Source organism: Teleopsis dalmanni, chromosome 2 (assembly GCF_002237135.1).
Source record: "Teleopsis dalmanni isolate 2A chromosome 2, ASM223713v2, whole genome shotgun sequence".
NCBI lineage: Eukaryota > Metazoa > Arthropoda > Insecta > Diptera > Diopsidae > Teleopsis > Teleopsis dalmanni.
The window spans coordinates 223,807,442-223,826,015 of record NC_051847.1 but is presented as its reverse complement, the minus strand read 5'-3'; the positions used below and the strand labels follow the sequence as shown (position 1 = coordinate 223,826,015).

Sequence of the window (18,574 nt, the reverse complement as noted above, 5' to 3'; positions counted from 1 at the left end):
GTAGACCCCCTTACATTGCTTACATTCTTTACAGTCCATACTATAATACAATATAACTTTTTTCTTCATAAATTTTTATAAATATTCCAAACTGTTAAAATTTAACTAAATTGACCAAAATAAAAATGAATATCTAGCGGCTTGAAAACAATTGCTACTCAAGTCCTTGGAATACAATGTTAAAGATCTAGCGTGGTGTAACTACGTAAGCGACTGAATCCTATTGGGTATTAAGCATTTGGAAAGCTATGTCGTCAGGATAGCTTCTCAAATATGTATTTTCCAATACTCTGTGCTTTATTTCTATTTTCTTCTTATACTGTGCGGACCTTTAAGATCTCTATATAACCATATATAAGTAATATATTAGAAAAGAAATATTCCTCCAAAGTGCTATCTAATGATAATCATATCAATTTCAAAAATAAGGTGGTAAAATTCTAAAGCCTCGTCATAACAAAGTGTGTGTTGCTTTATAATGACACAAGATGGATAAAACGGTACGTGCAGATAGTGTAAAACTCGCCAATCATTAATCAGATATTCTTACAGCGATAAATCTTAGAAAAAGCCTACGTATATAGGTCTTTTGAGGATACAAACCACCATTAGATAGTCATATAATGTGACTCCATCAAGATAAGATCAATTTTTTTCAAATCTTTTAATATCATTTAAGACTTCAGGCATTGTGAACATATACCCTGCGATCTCTTCACTTTTGTCATGAAATTCATCATATGTGGGACAGTACTTCCAAATATATATATTCTTTAATCTATATAAAGAATAGAAAAATTATCAAAATTTTGATGCTTTCCAGTAGATAAAATACAAAGAAAATTAGCATTTATATGTCTAAAAAAGGCTTAAGATGAAATAGAGTTTTCTATAAACGATGACTATTGGTATTGCCAATATAGATATATTTAAGTCTACCTGCCATCTTTTTTCTCTTATCTTAACTCATATTTCACGGATCGTATGCAATAATATAGGTCTCTAACGAGAGTCTAATCCGAGTCCAAATCCATTAGTTTCAAATGGGTGATTCTGTTCTAAAATATTCCTATTTTGGACACAACAGCATAAACTAAAATATTTTGCACAATTTTATAGGTTATACTATATAATGAAAGAGACATAATATATATGCTTTTTATATATTTTTAATTTATATTTTAACATGTTGAACCCGTCCTTAACCCATCCGTTATATGTCAATGCTTTTGTATTAACTCATAAACTACTGAATAGGGCGTATTTATGGAGAACTATAATGATTACCTTTATTTCCTTATTTCTCGTAAAGACATTATTAAATGCAAAATATGAATTCCAAAAATAACTAAAGTTTAGAACAAACAACAAAAGAAAAACTTAATAGTTAAAAGATTGGGGTATAAAAATACCTCAACGTTCAATGGCACCTTGACTACGCTGACTTTTGTTAGTATTTGCCAAACTTAAGGGTTAAAACTAATGGTCATTTAAATGAACTCAGGGTCACTAGCAGCAATTTTTGACGGCTTGGACCTTCTGAAAGATTTCTGAAGTTAAGCAAAAATAGGGTAATTAAATTGTCGTGCCTCACGCTACTACAGCATAAATCAGTAGCGTTGACTACTTGTAAATGGAACAAGGCATTAATAAAAATCAACCTTACTCAAATGAATATTCCTTAAAGTACTCGAAGACGAAGTAGGCAAAGGTCATGCCCACAATTTAATAGTTCCTGCTCATGACTTTTTATAAAATGCAATCAAAGTTAATGTAAGTACATAAACCTCCTTTTTTATGTACTAAAGACGCTTACTATGTACCGGAATTTACAGCATGAAAAGAAAAAATTAAAAGGTTTCCAGTGGACTTAATAATTTAGAATATTTTTGGTTTAACTCAACAAAATTTCAACAGTTATTTGCATAAACTTAAATGTTACATTCCTTTCTGTTTTATGTTTTCTTAATAATATTAAAAAATACTTCAAGGTTTACAAACATTTTTTTAGCAAACTTATAAATAAATTTGGATAATATTAAAATAGATTTTAAAAAAATTATTTTCCTGATAATACTAGTAAGATAGATGCCAATACCAGTCTATATGATGAAAGACAGGCTTACATTGGTTCAAAAAAATTCTCCCATTGTACATATTAAATTGTGGCATATGTCATATTAAAATTTTAAAACAGACTACACTAGGAATCGATACTGGCCTTTAAAAATTGGATACATACATAAGGACAACAACCAAAAAACACAAATATCCCCACCTGAAGCTGCAATCAAGCATGTTAAGATAGCCAGGAGATTTGGAGACAGAAGAATAACAAGTCTACAAGCGCTTTTTCAACGGTAAATATACAAACTAAGTAATTACTTATATATCAAGTCCCAAGTATTTGATGTATTCACATATACCCACAAGCAGACGAATCTAAATCACCACTAAATTTGAAAAACAGCGTTCCCATCAACCAACCCACATTGAAAGTTACAATAACAATATGGAAATCAAAAACAATATATGTAAAATACCCAAAACAAATAGACCCACATATAAACAAAACCAATGTAACAGAGGTTTTTTTTACAACAATACAAGAACGTGTGCAAAATACTTTCTAAAAAAGTCTCTATATAAACGAAAATCACAGTAACTGACTTGAGGGCAGAGTTTCCAGAAACATTATTATGTATATCCTTAATGGATGTACTGCATTACTAGCCATTAAATATAAAGAGAGGCACTATTGTATGTGCCTATATAATAATACAAATACCATCCAAAACCCATACTTAGTAAAACCAATATACAATCTAATGGAACAGATCAATATTAACACATACGCCGCTTCCACTCTCCTGTGCATCTCCTTTGCAGTCTTACTGGCTAGCAATATAAGAGAAACATGCAATAACAGATGTATGCATAAGTTTTTTCCGGGTTGATTGAAAGATGGCACAAATGGGCCAGAAGTTTTCGCAGAGTGATTTTATTACTCAACAACACGCGGTCTCACACAGCAAAACTAGTGAAGGATGAGAGTTTTTTCAACACCCGTCATATTGCCTAAACCTGGCGTCTTCTGACGATCACCTCTTTGCATCAATAAGCCACACGTTCGCAGAGCAGAACTTTAACAATTTCGAAGAAATTCGAAAATGGATCGACGAATAGTTTGCCGCAAAACACAAGCAGTTTTTCTGAAATGTAACGTATTCATAAATTACTTGAAAAATGGGCTAAATTTGTGGAAACAGATGACCAATAATTTGAATAAAATAAAATTAATTACCCTTGAAAATTACATATTATTAAATATTAACAACTAGTACCTTTAAGACAACAACAATCTAAAGATACTAAAAATAATCCTAATAATTATCATTTCAACTGAAATTGGACCACAGAGCACATTTTCTTAGTCTAAGACTCGGATTATGAAAAATTCTAATAATAGTAATAAAAATATCATTCACCACAAAGGCCTACGTTGTATTAAAAGTTAGTCATATGTATGTATATAATTTTTATACTAAATACTTAAGAATATTTATAATTATTTTTATTTTATAAGCTAAATCACATTACAAAGCGCCTCTTCAACCTAACTAAATGTTTTTAGTAATTCATCAAAATATGGTAATTTATCGCTTTGATGTGATTATAGCCCCACCGTTATTTTTTGAAATCCTAAAATTCCATGAATCGCAACGATAATTAAAAGCCTTCAATATAAACGCCATTTGCATACAACCAAACTACATAACATGATTTCTTACAAAATAAATAGAAAAACACTGTAATTTCAGGGCTCGCACGCAGTTTTCAAAACATTTTAGAAACCAGTCAGAAGGACAAAACCAATATTTCACAACACTACTCCAAAACATTTGTTCTTGTAGTTGAGAAGCAAATGTGTTAAACTAACCACAGGACAAAGGATATTTAATTGCAAAAGCAATACTAAACATCTAAAAAAAAATATATATGTATATTAAATAAAAAACCACTGCATCGCGGCTAAATTAACATTATTACAATAAAGCACAAAACACCACCACAACAACATCAATAACAGTATTAACAGTAATAATAATAACAACAACAGCAACAACAGCAGCAGTAATAACAGTGACAACTCAGTGTTACTAAAAAGCAAATGAAATTAAATATAAAAAAGTCAAGACAATCTAACATGAATAATCAAAAAGCAATAACTAAAACAAAAACAAAAAAAAGAAAAAAAACAAAAACAAAACAATAAAAATAAAATTGTTCAACACTTACTTATTAATGCACGGCTGAATGAACGCCGTACAATGGAGCACATTGTGAAAAAAATAAAAAAAAAAAATTGAAACAAAAATAAAAAACGTTATATTTAGAGAGCAAGTGACAAACGACAAACCGATAAACCCATACAAACGATAGTATGACTCCCTTAGCCCACAAACAGCCCAATGAACAGTGAATATAAAATATGCAATAGTTTATTTATGTCACTTTGCTGCATTCATCAAAGTGCAAAGAAATGCACTGTGGGCGGGATTGATTGATGCAGTTGAAAAAAACGAAAACGAGTTAGCAGAAGACAAAGATTTTTTTAATCATTTTCATTATAACAGTGGTTCTGTTATAACATTTATTCTTATATTGTTAAATCTGTCTGGCTCTTACAATCGCAACTTGTTTATTGTATTGTTCAGCCGCCTCATTATCTCGGTTCAATGATACCCGAATGCTTTTAATTTCAATATATTCATTTCGTTATTTATTACCTATTTACATTTCTCTTAAATTCGTCATCATATACATATCATTTTTATTTTTTTCAAATGAAATTTGTTTTTTTAATAATGAAACTGTTATGTATAATGTGACTTAAATCTAGAAACTATATCTATGTTTTACTGAATAGCGCTCCACAAAAAATATGTGTATACTCAACATTAGGTTTGTCGCGAGAGAGCACCACGAAGAACAATATTATTAGTTAATTTGTAACATTTGACAAAAAATGCAAAGCAATATTTAGGTTAGGTTAGATTATACCAGTGATCCTAAGAATCCATTTAGACCTATTGGCCCATTATATTACCATATGAGAAGCTTAGAGGTTCAATACCCCCTTTCAACTTTCGACAAATCTTAAAATGCTTTTTAGAAAGAGGTGCTCGAGTTGGTCAAGATAGCAGGTGCACTGAGAACTAAAACATATATTGTGCTCCTTAGTCGGATTAGAGTGCTTCTCCAAGTGCGATTTCTTTAATAAAAGACAGTATAGAGCCTATCTTTCCTAACCCTCATTCTCTATTTTCCGTGAAATACCCTCCTAGATGTTTCTTCCACTTGTACATCAATGCCGGGTACTCCCCAAGTACATGGTATGAAGTTTCTCTCTCTTCTCTACAGTATCTGCAGTCTGAGTTGGATTGAGTTCCTAACTTCGATAGGTGATTATTCAATCTACAAGGACCGGTTTGTATTCCCATAATAATTCTTAAGTTATTCTCTGTTATTAACATATGCAATCCTTAAAGAATTTTAGGTTGTAAGTCCCAAAAAGCACCCTTCACAATATAGTTCTCTTTTGTTTTCCTTTGCGCTATCCATAAAAAGGGTTGGAGCTTCTTTACCTAGACCTCAAATAGGGTATGGGTTCTGGGCCTATCATTATTGAAGCCGCGTCTTTCTTTGCGAGTTTGTCTTCCATCTAATTACCTAGGCTTTCAGCGTGCCCCGGAATCCATATTAAGTGCACCTAATTGCTCAAGTCAGGTATGTTCAGCTGGACAATGCACTCCAATACCAGTTTAGATGTCATCTGGTAAGACATGAGTGCCATTTTAGTTGCCTAGCTGCCAGTCAGTATTGCAATTCTACGGTTTCGGTAGTTACGTGCAAGATTTATCTATCGCGTATATTTCCTCTTAAAAGATGGTTACATACTTTTCCAGTAGTTCCCAGTATCTTTTGCCTGATCCATATACACCAGCTCCAGCTCCCTCACCGTCTGTATACCATGATATTATATCCTTTTATTATTTGGGTTTTGGGCAAGTCTTCCCAATTGCTTCTCTATTTTGAAGTTTTTTGTAAAGTTATGCTTTACAATCATCCTGTCATTTTAGATTCTGCGATTTGTGCAGCTAGAGTGGTTTCTCACTTTTATATAAAAAATGCAAAATTCATTTAGGAGAACGGATCTCGTTTTAATATTTGTTTAATTTATAATCTATTGAATCTACTTTAATTCAATACCTAAGTCTTGTTGTTTTTTGTGCTTGTTGAAATATTCGTAAAATATTAATTTTTCTTAATTAATTTTTCAAAGTTTCGGAGATCAATGCTTTATCACACAGCCCCCTTCTACAAAGTTTTTTGGGCAAAAATTCACTAATATATATAATATTAAATTTTATTCCTTATACACCATGGCTAACTCGTACGGTTCTACTAGAAAAAACAACAGGAAGTTGGAAGTTCACTGTAGAGTATCATATTCAAGCCACTATGTATATTGTCTTAAGCTCAAAATGTAGAGTCTATGTTAATTACGTATGAACCGACAATCCACTTCGCAAGCAATTCAACATTACGCGTGCCTACTGAAATTGTAGTTGTTATTTAAACATATATTCTTATATATCGTGACTTTCAGCGATTTTCACTATTTAATTGGAATTGAATTAGGTGAGTGTTTAAGTAAAAGTGTTTCTTGAGTGAATAACTACCAATAAGCTAAGTGCTTGAACAGATCATAGTACACGTTCTCTGCAGAGCAACCCAACCCAACCTAATAAATTATGCATGGAAAACCAATTCAAACGATTGAAATGTCAATTATAGTTTAAATCGATTATATTGAATTAATGCTCCATTATGATGGTTTCCAAAAATATAGGCAACTATTATTTCACCAAGGGAAAGAGTACATCAATCAGAACTCTAATGCATTTAACTACCCAAAGCTCATCGTGTGTGTGCATCGGGGGTTCACATGCAAATCGTACCGCATTTGCTGCGTATGTGTTCAGTATTTTTTTTAATTGAAGTGTCATTAAAGAAAAAAATTGATTAATGAACGTTACAATCCATTACAATCGAATTATTCTTATTTATTCATTTATTTATACAACTATTTTTTGTTGCTTTCCAATCGTTATTAATTTTGTTTATATAATTAGTTGGTTCCTTCTTAATAATACATGGCGTAGGGCGTTTCTTGCGCGCTTTCTTAAAACAGTTCAGTCATTTGTGTTACGATTGCTTACAATCGAACCACATTTGTCGAATGGGTTGAGAATGTTTCAGAAACCAACGATGGCAATCAAATCGAAGTTTGAAATAACATAAGGTAAACAAATAGCAACCAAATGACAATTTCTAATACGAAAGTTACTTAGTTTTTAATCGAGTTCAATATCATTAAAACTACTGACTAAAAATGCTCGTGTTTACTAAAGGATGAGGTTCTTCACCATTGAACCTTTTTACTTACTTTACTTACTAACTTAACTTTACTTTTATTGCTTCTCAACGATGTACTATAATTTTTTATTTTTTTTATTTTTTTTTTCTGTTTCATTAGTTTAACTATAGTACATACATTATCGTTTACACTTTTTGGGTCATTTACTACAATTATTAACTTGTGATTAATGGAAGCGTTCATTAACTGAGAAATATACTTGTTTTGAAGTCTTTTTGCCTAGAAGCTACAAAAGCAAAAAAGCAAAACATCGAAACACCTAACATTTCGAAATGGCGCAAAATGGCACTTGGTCAAGCAGTAGTGGAGCAAGTTCAAATTCATCAACAGCACCACCTAGCGGAAGAGGAACAACTGGTTTTGGAACTGCACCTCCACAGGAAGAGCGATTAGTGGTATGTATTTATGTATTTCTACAAAAATCTTTTCTCTTTTTTATTTAAATTTATTTGAAACATGTTTAGTTGAACCTCTACTTTAAATTTATAAGATTAAAAAATAGTAATACATAAACACAGAAATATAGATCTCCACATTTTAGTCATTAGTTCGATCTATACGAAAAAAAGTAAAATAGTAAAAATGTAGTGATACTCCTAAGCAACGTAAAGTTTCTTGATAGGTATTCATTTCTATTTAACCGCAGAGGTATTGTTGAACAAGACAATGATATTATCAGTATGCATGCGAAATCTAAGTGCTCTACAAAAATCACCCTAACCTTTTAGTCGTGTTAAAATTAGGAGATTTGTTAGCCTCTTATTTGATGAAGCCAGATTCTGGAGATATTGCAACCGTAAATTCACCAATTCCAAAAATTATGAGCGTAGAATATTTTGTACTAGAAAAAAACGTTGAGAGAATACTTCGAACCTGAGGGTGCCCAAATGGATTACGACAACTAGCTAAGCAAAATTGTGGTGTGTTTATACCATATTATTAACAAAGACCGTTAGGCATAAAATATTGGATATTATGCCTTACTAATTGATGATCATTTAGGTTTTAAAATAATCTTAACCATAGTCCTCAGAGTGTTATATATTGATTTTTTAAAATTAAAAGGTCTGATTCTTTGAAATTAAAACCCAACCTAATTATCTGCCCATATTCGCTATGTTTGTATGTGATATTTTATTTACTTTCTTAAATAGTTCTTTTTTGAATACATTTTATATTTTACGCTGATGGTTAATTCCAATGTTTTGACTTATAGGTTGTAGTGCGCGTGAGGCCATGTTTTGAGCAAACTGATAGATGTATTGAAGTCATATCAAATAAATCTTTATTTTTTGATGATGGTGGCAAGAGTCGACCGCGCAAATATTCCTATGATCATGTCTTTAAGGAAGGGGACTCACAGGTAAGATTTTATTAGAACTCTTGCAAAATGTGTTATTTACGAACACTTTTTTTTAGGAAATGGTGTATAAAACGACAACAGCTCCTTTGGTAAGAGATGTTCTAAATGGTTACAACGCCGCTGTTTTTGCGTACGGTGCTACGGGATCTGGAAAAACACACACAATGCTCGGACCTTGTAGAAAAAAAACTATTTCATCTAGCACAACAGCTGAGCGAGGAGTTTCTACAGCGGTAGCTTACGATTCTGATCCCAATAACAATGACAGCGGACTTATGGTGCGCGCTATAGAGGAGATATTTAAATATGTAGAAATAGCGAAGGAAACAAATATATGTCAAGTATGTATTCCTTAAAAAGCTTTATATGTTATATATTTTATATTTTCTGCTTTTTTTTTATAGGTTTCTATTTCATACTTGGAAATTTATAATGAACTTATACGCGATCTGCTTAATCCAGGTGGTCCTTTGGAATTACGTGAAGACAATCGTGGTCAACGCATCACTGTTGCAGGACTTTCCGAGATAACTACCACAAGTCATCAGCATGTCATATCTTTGCTTATGAAAGGTAATAAAGCCCGTACGATGGAACCAACTGCTGCAAATCAGACATCATCACGTAGTCATGCATTGCTTAGCATTACTGTGCAAACAAAGACTCCACTTGGCACAAAGCAAGGCCGTCTGTTTCTCACAGACTTAGCTGGTTCGGAACGTGCGAAAAAAACGAAAAATCGTGGTAAACGCTTACAGGAAGGCGCACATATTAACCGGAGCCTTCTGGCATTAGGTAATTGCATTAACGCTTTGTCTGGTGGTGCACGTTATGTTAATTACCGAGACTCAAAGCTCACTCGTCTATTGAAGGAAGCGCTTAGTGGGAAATGCAAAACAGTAATGATAGCACATGTTGCACCTGAAGGAAAACATCGCGATGAAACGAAAAACACTTTAGTTTATGCAGATCGAGCGAATAGTATCTCTACTCGTTTACAAAATTCTGTTTATATTGATGAAGTGAAGGATTTTCCCACAAAACATTATCAAAATCTTGTTTCGGAATTACGCGAAGAAGTTACGCGATTGCGCTCCAAAATGCTCACCGACAGACCTCGTAGTGGTGCCGCCGCCTCAATATCGACACAACCTCTTAATGATGAAGATGATGAAAAACGTAAAGCTGAATTAAGATACTTAAGAGAACAAATAGTCTTAACTTTTAAACAACAAATGAAACTGAGGCGTAAATTACTGGAAGCTGAGAGTCATTTATTGGGTTTGGAACTAGATGCTGAACGTCAACATATGATTATATCACATTGGCAAGGGCGTTTAGGAAAGCTTTACGATCTGCCTGGAGATGAAGGTGGTGACATGGTTTTTTATTTGGATTAAAAGTATTAGTTAAAGAATTAATTATATATTAAACTATATATTTAAGATATAGAATCTGAAGGGTCTGTTGCTTTAAAAAATGCTTGGGGAGAATTAGCTGCTATTGAGAAAGAAACAAGGCGATATAAAGAAATACGTGAACGAACTGAACAAGAGCTTGAAATGTGTAGGCAAAAAGGTGTCCAACTAGAAGACGTAAGTATAATAATTCAAAAATATTCAGAACCTACAAATAGAATTGTTAAACAAATTGAATAACACTTTTTTTATTTTGAACTTGATTTGCTTGATTAGGAACTTCCTGAACGTATAAGTAGTGATGAAGAACGGGAGCTGTTAGCTTTACTTTGTAGAGTACATGAATTAGAAGCCGACAAAGTATCTTTACAGGCGGAACGCTTGGCGAGACAGGTTTTAGTTTTAGAAACTATGATTCCATATTAACATTTATAAAATTACAAAATTTTACAGGCTGAACTGCGAAGACGTGACCTACAGTTATTGCGAGCAGAACGTCAACGCAGATTATGTGAAGATATCATAAGTTCACAACGTAGACTCATTGAGGAAGGGAATGTTGAACTGCCTGATGAGCTTAGAGAATTATATGGCCTATACCAGCAAGAAATACATGCGGGTTCTGTTACGCCGGGCACATCATATGAAAGGAAATTACCTCCAATTTACACAGCTGGGTATAAATATTACATAAATGAATAAGTTATATTTTATATGATGTATTACATATTATTATTAATAAATCATATAAAATATTGATCTACTGAAATAAATTTTAATTTTTATATTTATTTTATATTTATACAGTTCTGAATCACCGGAATCGAGTTCAGGTTCCGAATGGTCGCCGTCTTCACCACTGCCACCCATAGAAGGACATATGGCTACTATTTCTTCTGCAGAGTACATATCAGCTCATGAAGGTCCTGACCGCCATATGGGACCAGTAGTGAACCCACGTTTGCCTAAGTTACCAGCAACAAGTACTTCTACAATGCGTCGTGCATATAGAGTCTCTAAGCAGTCTTCTACTTAAATTGTATATTTATTTTTATTGAAAAATGATAAGTAGTTGTAATTGCTCAGGGAAAAGTTAAGTTGTCAAGCAGATAGATAATATTTTTGGTATATTCAATTTATAAGCTTTTTTCTTCTATAAATATAAAATATTTATAAATATAAAATAACAAAAACCAAATCAATTCAATTTTCTTTATTTAGTTTGAATAAGAGATATTATTTTTGCTTACTTGAATTTAAGTCTAATAAAGAGAAAATGATTTATTCATGGCAGTGGATTTATATTTGTTTTATTTAGAAAATTTTATATAAAAATTGAGTGTTTCAAAATTAAACCAGCAATTGTTACTATTGCTTCCATTACATTATTTACAATAAATAAAGTTTAATTGTTCAAATTTAATTTTAAGAGAGTGTATGGCAACCCTACGCCACAACATTAAAGACCGACAAAAATAATATATTCGTGTCATCAAGCCGGAGAATGATACAAATAGAGTAGATATCGTATTAATTTCTTGTGTTCAATAACAATTTATTCAAAAAATGAAAATAATATACTTGGCTGTGATTTTCCTGTGCTTCCAAGTAGCAACAAGCGATAAGAAGCATAGTAAAAAGTACTCACGTGAGGCCAATAACCAGCATTTCACTACAGAAAAGTATGACCCAGAATTTCGAAACTTACAACGACCTTTTCGTATGGCGAAACTTAATTTGGTCTGGACTAAAGCACAAAATGTAAGTCAATATTTTTCTCAACATTTAATGTTTTCTTGATTTTTAACCTTTCTATATTACAGCGGCTTACGGAACCGAAACTGAAGTCATTGTATATGGAACTGAAAATACAGGATAAAGAAGAAATAGCTTGGAAACAATTGAATTCACAGCATAAAGATAAAGATGGTCTAAAGGAAAATGAACTGAGAAGAAAACTAATTGGTATTATGAGTACTTATGACTTGCTGGAGCATTTTGAAGAAACTGAAGATACGGGGAAATTGAAACCATATAAAGTACGTACCTATTTAAAATATAAAAAATTAATATAATTAATTTAAAATATTTGATTAAAGAAATTTCATGATCCAGAAGAAAGGCATCTTAATAAAAATCTTTTCAAAGATAAAAAACTTAATAAATTATGGGAAAAAGCGGAAGTTTCTGGCTTTACACAAGAAGAACTTAACTCATTGAAACAAGAGTTTGAACATCATCAAGATAAGGTTGACGTGTACTATAGCTTGCTCGATAATGTTGGTACTGCTGATAACAGAAAACATGAAAGTAAGTAGTGTAATTAAAAGAAAACATATATTTAACCGAATGAATTATGCTCTCTGGCAGATGCTGTTGATGAAGATGAGTTAGACAATTTTAACATGATCTCAAATGATCCTAATGACAATGAAATCAATACTCCACAAATGAATCTCAAAAAATATGAAAATGAAATCAACACTTTACGTGATCACCATCGTGGCATCAAGGATCATTATGATAGACTTGAACGTTTAGTATCATCAGGACCACATAGTCAGGATTTTATCGAACCTAAAGTACAAGGTTTGTGGCGCGTTGCACAGGCTAGTAATTTTACTCACAAGGAACTCTCTTCTATTAAAACTGAACTGCATCATTTTGAAAGCCGCTTGTTAAAACTGAGGCACCTGCACGCAGAGCATGCCATGCAAGAAGAAAGATATAAGGTAATTAAATTTTAAAATAGATAAAAAATTTTTGTTTTAATTTTAATTTTTAGAACGATAAGCATAAGGACAAAAGTGACCGTTTTACTGAAATGGAAGATCACATTAAGAAGCAAACACGTAAAGTAGAGAAAATACAAGAATCTATAGAGAAAACGATTTTTAAACACTCTGAGCTTTAATTCTGACCTATTATAAAGTGAAATCATTGCACAAATTAATTATACGATCAAATAAATATATATTTTTATATTAACTACATATAAGAATAAACTTTAAGTGTTAAAAATATGTGCCAAAGGGCTTATAAATAATTATAGAAGTAATGTATTGATATATTTTTATACTTTACAAAACTGCTTACAATTTTGTTCGAATATGTTTTTTATGTAAACTTGTGTTAATACAATTATTACAAATAAATATTTATGTTGTTTTTAAAGCGAAAGGTTTAATTTTTCTAGATATATATCGATGCATATATAGCAGTTATTCGAAAACTATGTATTTACAGAAACAGTTTAGTGCACTATTCTTATATTTGCCCTTTAATTATAAATCAAAATATTTTTGTATTCCCACACGATTGGAGAATTCGTTATCTCTATATACCGTCATGCTACTTTTTCTTTGCGAATATGAACCGTCTGTAATTTTATTGTATAGAATTTGACATGGTTTTTAAATATACCCAAGTTTTTTCCGGACATATAAATTCTTGTTTGTAGACGAAATTCGAAAATAATATATATTCACATTTTACCATACAAATCTTGCCAAAATTTTGACAGTGTAGAAGCCTAGTTAAATGTTGCATTTGCAATTTCACCAGCTGCTAACCTTTATATTTAATTCAAGTTAATAATATTTTCTTTTTAACGCAAATGGAAAATGTTTAACATCGAAATTTTTAATTCGAAATCGAAATCGATTACGATTTTTATTAAAAACTTCTGATAAACGAAATCGATTATATAATTTCCAATAAATATACAATATAATGATATAATTCTCTTAAATATAGCTATAAGGTATTAAAATTCAACAATTAAAAAATATAATTAATTAATTAAATTATTCTAGAGCTGATGTATGATTTCGTTCTAATATAAACACAGCAAGTGAATTTGTTAATGAAGTTTCACAGCAAATTAACAAATCTCCAAATTTGAATATATAAGTCAAGTACGGCTTTAAGTCAGTTGATTAACGTACGCTGACTCTGAGCTTAAAATTTGGTAGGACACGAGTTCGATTTTAAGTACTTGTAGTCTCAAAAAATTATGTACTTGTAATTAAATACAAGAATTATTTTCAAGACCTCTGACTATGGGTATTTGACATAACTCGAAATAGCTGTATGGTTAGGCAAATATTCAATTAATTAAAATAATATAAAATGAATTTTTGTTGTTTTTGTTTACTACTGTTCGAAAAATTTTGATATATATTATCTAAAAACTGAATTTGCTAACTTATACAACTAGTTTATGTTAATTTATAATAATATTATTAATATATATAATTTATCAAATTACAATTAACTGCTAAACTATTATTGTTTTTATCCAAAAGGATTAGCAGACCAGATTTGAATGTGTTACATACCAATAATAAATTACAGCATGTTGTATGGAATGTTTATTATCCGCTGTAATAAAATTTGCATATAAGCGTTATGCATGTGTGGCAACACTACTCATTGTATCATTTTAGCTAATGTATGTCGATGACTTCGAAGTCAAGAAGATGTAAAACTTAGAAATATGGTTTTTGTAGAAGGTGCAAAGAAAAAAACATAAGTTATTAAAACGTTAGAAAATAATTGTAAGTTTTCATTTTGTCAATATATTTGATATGGTGATAAATACCATTCTCCAATCTACAATTTGTAATTTTTTCTTCGATAGATACATCATATAGCACAACGCTGCCACCGCCCAAAATTCTGCGTATAATTATACTTGGCTTCAGATATTGTTTGTATTTTATTACTTACAGTGAAACTAGCACAAATAAAAAACGTGTAGCCAGATGGTCATGGCAAGTGAAAACATAATGGACGAACTAGCAACATTAATCCGCACAGAAATTCCTGATGGACGTCAGAGCTTACGCGACAGTCATACAAACTTAGAACGCGTCGCAGATTACTGCGAAGATACCTATTATCGGTACTTGCTTTAAGACTAATATTTATTTTCCATGTTTTATATACTTTAATATATTTGTACATATTGTTAAAACATAGCGCTGACAATAAAAAAGCTGCATTGGAAGCTACAAAAAACTATACGACACAGTCACTAGCCAGCGTAGCGTATCAAATTAATACATTGGCTTACAGCTACATGCAGCTGCTGGAATTGCAAGCGCAGCAATTAAGTGAAATGGAATCACAGATGAACCATATAGCACAGACGGTTCACATTCACAAAGAGAAAGTAGCAAGAAGGTAAATAGATATATTTTAATTCTTTTCTAAATATAATAATCCTTAATCATTTAGGGAAATTGGTGTGCTTACTGCCAATAAAGTGAGCTCGAGACAATTTAAAATAGTTGCACCTATAAATCCTGAAAAGCCAATTAAATATGTACGTAAAGCTATCGACTATTCCATACTAGATGAAATAGGCCATGGAGTAAATGCCTCGCAGTCGCGACAAAAGATTCGTGGCTCAAGCCATGGTTCAGTGCAATCTTTAGTGCCTTCATCACAGGCACCATCAGTTGGCCCTCCACCAACTACTAAACCACCAACACCGCCTCAAATGTCACGTGGAAATACGGGTACACTGGGCAAATCGGTTAGTAATACAGGTACTTTAGGTAAATCAAGGGAGTATCGTACACCGCCCGTTGTTAATCCACCGCAAGTGCCTTCGCATTATGCTCCAAACTATCCAATTGGCCATCCAAAACGTATGTCATCTGCTTCTTCGAGCACAACAGTAACTGCTGGAGGCAACGAACGTGGAGTTGGTTATAGTGCTTTACCTATGCCACCTAGCCAACAAATAGCAACTCATGTTAATCTACCTTCGGCAGGATTGATGCAGTCACTTCCACCTCCGCCACCCACAACATACGACGATCGCAGTAGTATGCCACGTAAGCCTTACACTGATTCTAATATAAATTATGTCAAAAATATTAGGAATTTATATTTAAACGATGCGCATTTCACACATAATATGAAACATAATATGTGTGCATAATATGAAAGGTCAATACATGAAATACAATGTCAAGTGTTATTCGTTTAAATAATGTATTCCAATTATTGTTGGACACAAGACGCAACTACTTACAAATTTACTTACAGCACCACCATCACCGTTGACAGTATCGCAACATGAAATCACTGAACAAAGTCATATTGGCATGCATACATTGGGCAGGAATATTAATAGGTAATATATTATATATAAAAGAATTAATAGATATATAAATTATTTTCGAATTTTTTTTATTACCTTTCGCACTTGCTAGAAATGGTAACAGGTAAACCTGTCAAACGCAAAAGTTTTGTTCTTCTTTAATTATCATTAATTTTTAGGAATCATTTTAGTTTGAACTTCGCGCGGCCAGGATCTCAATCACCACCGTTGCCTCCACCACCTCCACCAGAGGATGAACATCAAGATTTTGGTAGACCACGAACATCTACTGCACATGGACAATTAGCACCAATTGTGCCTGAAGACCAAAATTTGCCTGGATGGGTGCCAAAGAACTATATTGAAAAGGGTAACGAAACAAAATTAGATCAAATTAGATTGTAATCAAATCACAATATTCCTTTTAACAGTGGTTGCAATATATGACTACTATGCAGATAAAGATGATGAATTAAGTTTCCAAGAAAGTTCCGTTTTATACGTTTTAAAGAAAAATGATGACGGCTGGTGGGAAGGTGTTATGGATGGCGTCACTGGCTTATTCCCTGGTAACTATGTAGAACCATGTGTATAAGAAATCAATCATAGTTCTACGGGTACTGCCACGTATTTTTTAAACGATAACTTTATGCATAAATCAACAATATAATTATATATATGATAATAGTAATCTAAATGAAACTGGATTTTAAATATCAATTTTTAAGTATTTCGCATAATTATACTATTTAACTTTTATATTGGATAAGAAACTTTTGCCTTTTTCTACAAAGTAAAAGTATAAAGAATTAATTGAATAAAACAAAATTTTTACTGATTTTTCTACTTAGAGAATGAATAACAAAATTAAATAGTTAAATAGAATTTAGATTTAAATATTTATACTTTTATCATACATATATTTTCAACTCTTATATAAATATCCGATTCCATGTATAAGCAATTATACAATGTTCTTAATTAAGTTTATATTATGAATTATATATAATATAATACATATTACTTTATTTTAAGCAAATTTAAGAACCATCAATAAATGATCACAAATAGTTCCATAGGCATTTGCTACAACTTTTTCATAAATGTTATATATTAATCTAAAGCCAATTATACGCAGTGTGTATTCATTGCCTTTAGTTTATATAAAGTTTAAAGAAAATATATTAATAATTTATCTTACATAGCTAAAACAATTTATGTTGCAAATACAAATGTATAATGGTTAATAAATATCATGAAAGCAAATATTTGTATTTTAATTTTAAGTTGATTCAAGTGTTGTCGTATTCCGCTGGGATCTGCTTGCCGATTCCATAGACCCGGCCGTTCATAATCGAAACAAAAGAATATAAAATCTAATTTTGATTTCATCAAAAAAAAATATATATATATATATATATAAATCCATATTTACTGTTAACATATATGTATAATATAAAAAAAAAACCACTTATTTATGCTGTTTATTGTTTTTTATAATAAGCACTTCAGTTATAAAAGCTAACATCATTCATCCGCTTACCTAAACTGAATAAAGGCCCGTTCTATATGGTTTCACTATAGTTTACTTTTTATTTAACAGTCTCTTTTGATTTTAAATGTAAATACGCAACTGTGAGATCTCTATTTTGAGAATATTCTTTTTATTCGGAACATCTTGAATGTGTAGTTAGATTCAATTCTAATGGTAATTCAATTTGATCTAATTGCTTATCATTCTATTTTATCTCGTTCTAAATTATAAGAACTAACTCTCATTATTCAGATCCCTCATATCGGTTTTACCATATTCTCTTATAACCATAACTTGCACTTAACAATATAAATCAAAGATATAAATGGTATGTGTGTTATAATGAAATATGATCAGAAATCCTATGGACCCCATGGACCAGTTCATGCATAAATTTTTAAATGTGCAGTTAAATATTTAATGATATTATGATTGAACCTAATATGCTAATTTTTAAAATAAATTTTATGAATACTACTAAATTCAATTATTCTATGTGAATATTATATCATAGACATTCATAATTGACCTAAAAATATTTGTCGATGTTTGATGTAACAACCATCATACAAATTCGAAGTTTTATTCGCGATACACAATGAACCGCTGTATTAACTACAAATTACATCTTTCAAGTAAC

The 18,574-nt window shown here is 31.4% G+C and overlaps 3 protein-coding genes across 5 annotated transcripts; all 3 read left to right on the top strand.

The window, feature by feature from the left end:
- The first annotated feature begins 7,699 nt into the window (after positions 1-7,699).
- On the top strand, positions 7,700-11,386 carry LOC119682949 (kinesin-like protein KIF19). The gene is made up of 8 exons (XM_038096526.1): positions 7,700-7,899; positions 8,721-8,867; positions 8,924-9,208; positions 9,272-10,238; positions 10,314-10,462; positions 10,562-10,678; positions 10,739-10,962; positions 11,093-11,386. Exons 1-8 carry the CDS (start codon positions 7,777-7,779, stop codon positions 11,319-11,321), a joined length of 2,241 nt encoding a protein of 746 aa, XP_037952454.1. The 5' UTR covers positions 7,700-7,776; the 3' UTR covers positions 11,322-11,386.
- A 351-nt stretch (positions 11,387-11,737) lies between these two features.
- LOC119683948 (alpha-2-macroglobulin receptor-associated protein) lies at positions 11,738-13,454 on the top strand. Its single transcript, XM_038097843.1, has 5 exons — positions 11,738-12,046; positions 12,109-12,324; positions 12,385-12,595; positions 12,656-13,017; positions 13,071-13,454. Exons 1-5 carry the CDS (start codon positions 11,852-11,854, stop codon positions 13,197-13,199), a joined length of 1,113 nt encoding a protein of 370 aa, XP_037953771.1. The 5' UTR covers positions 11,738-11,851; the 3' UTR covers positions 13,200-13,454.
- A 1,257-nt stretch (positions 13,455-14,711) lies between these two features.
- LOC119681971 (abl interactor 2) lies at positions 14,712-17,130 on the top strand. 3 transcript variants are annotated; one of them, XM_038095290.1, is made up of 8 exons: positions 14,712-14,844; positions 14,928-15,191; positions 15,269-15,472; positions 15,527-16,131; positions 16,346-16,433; positions 16,513-16,524; positions 16,580-16,770; positions 16,832-17,130. In XM_038095290.1, the coding sequence occupies exons 2-8, from the start codon at positions 15,052-15,054 to the stop codon at positions 16,993-16,995; spliced, it is 1,404 nt and encodes a 467-aa protein (XP_037951218.1). In that variant the 5' UTR covers positions 14,712-14,844; positions 14,928-15,051; the 3' UTR covers positions 16,996-17,130. The 3 variants fall into 3 exon arrangements, with proteins under 3 accessions (XP_037951218.1, XP_037951220.1, XP_037951219.1); XM_038095292.1 differs by lacking the exon at positions 16,513-16,524 and having other exon boundaries at positions 16,592-16,770; XM_038095291.1 differs by lacking the exon at positions 16,513-16,524.
- The last annotated feature ends 1,444 nt before the right edge of the window (positions 17,131-18,574 follow it).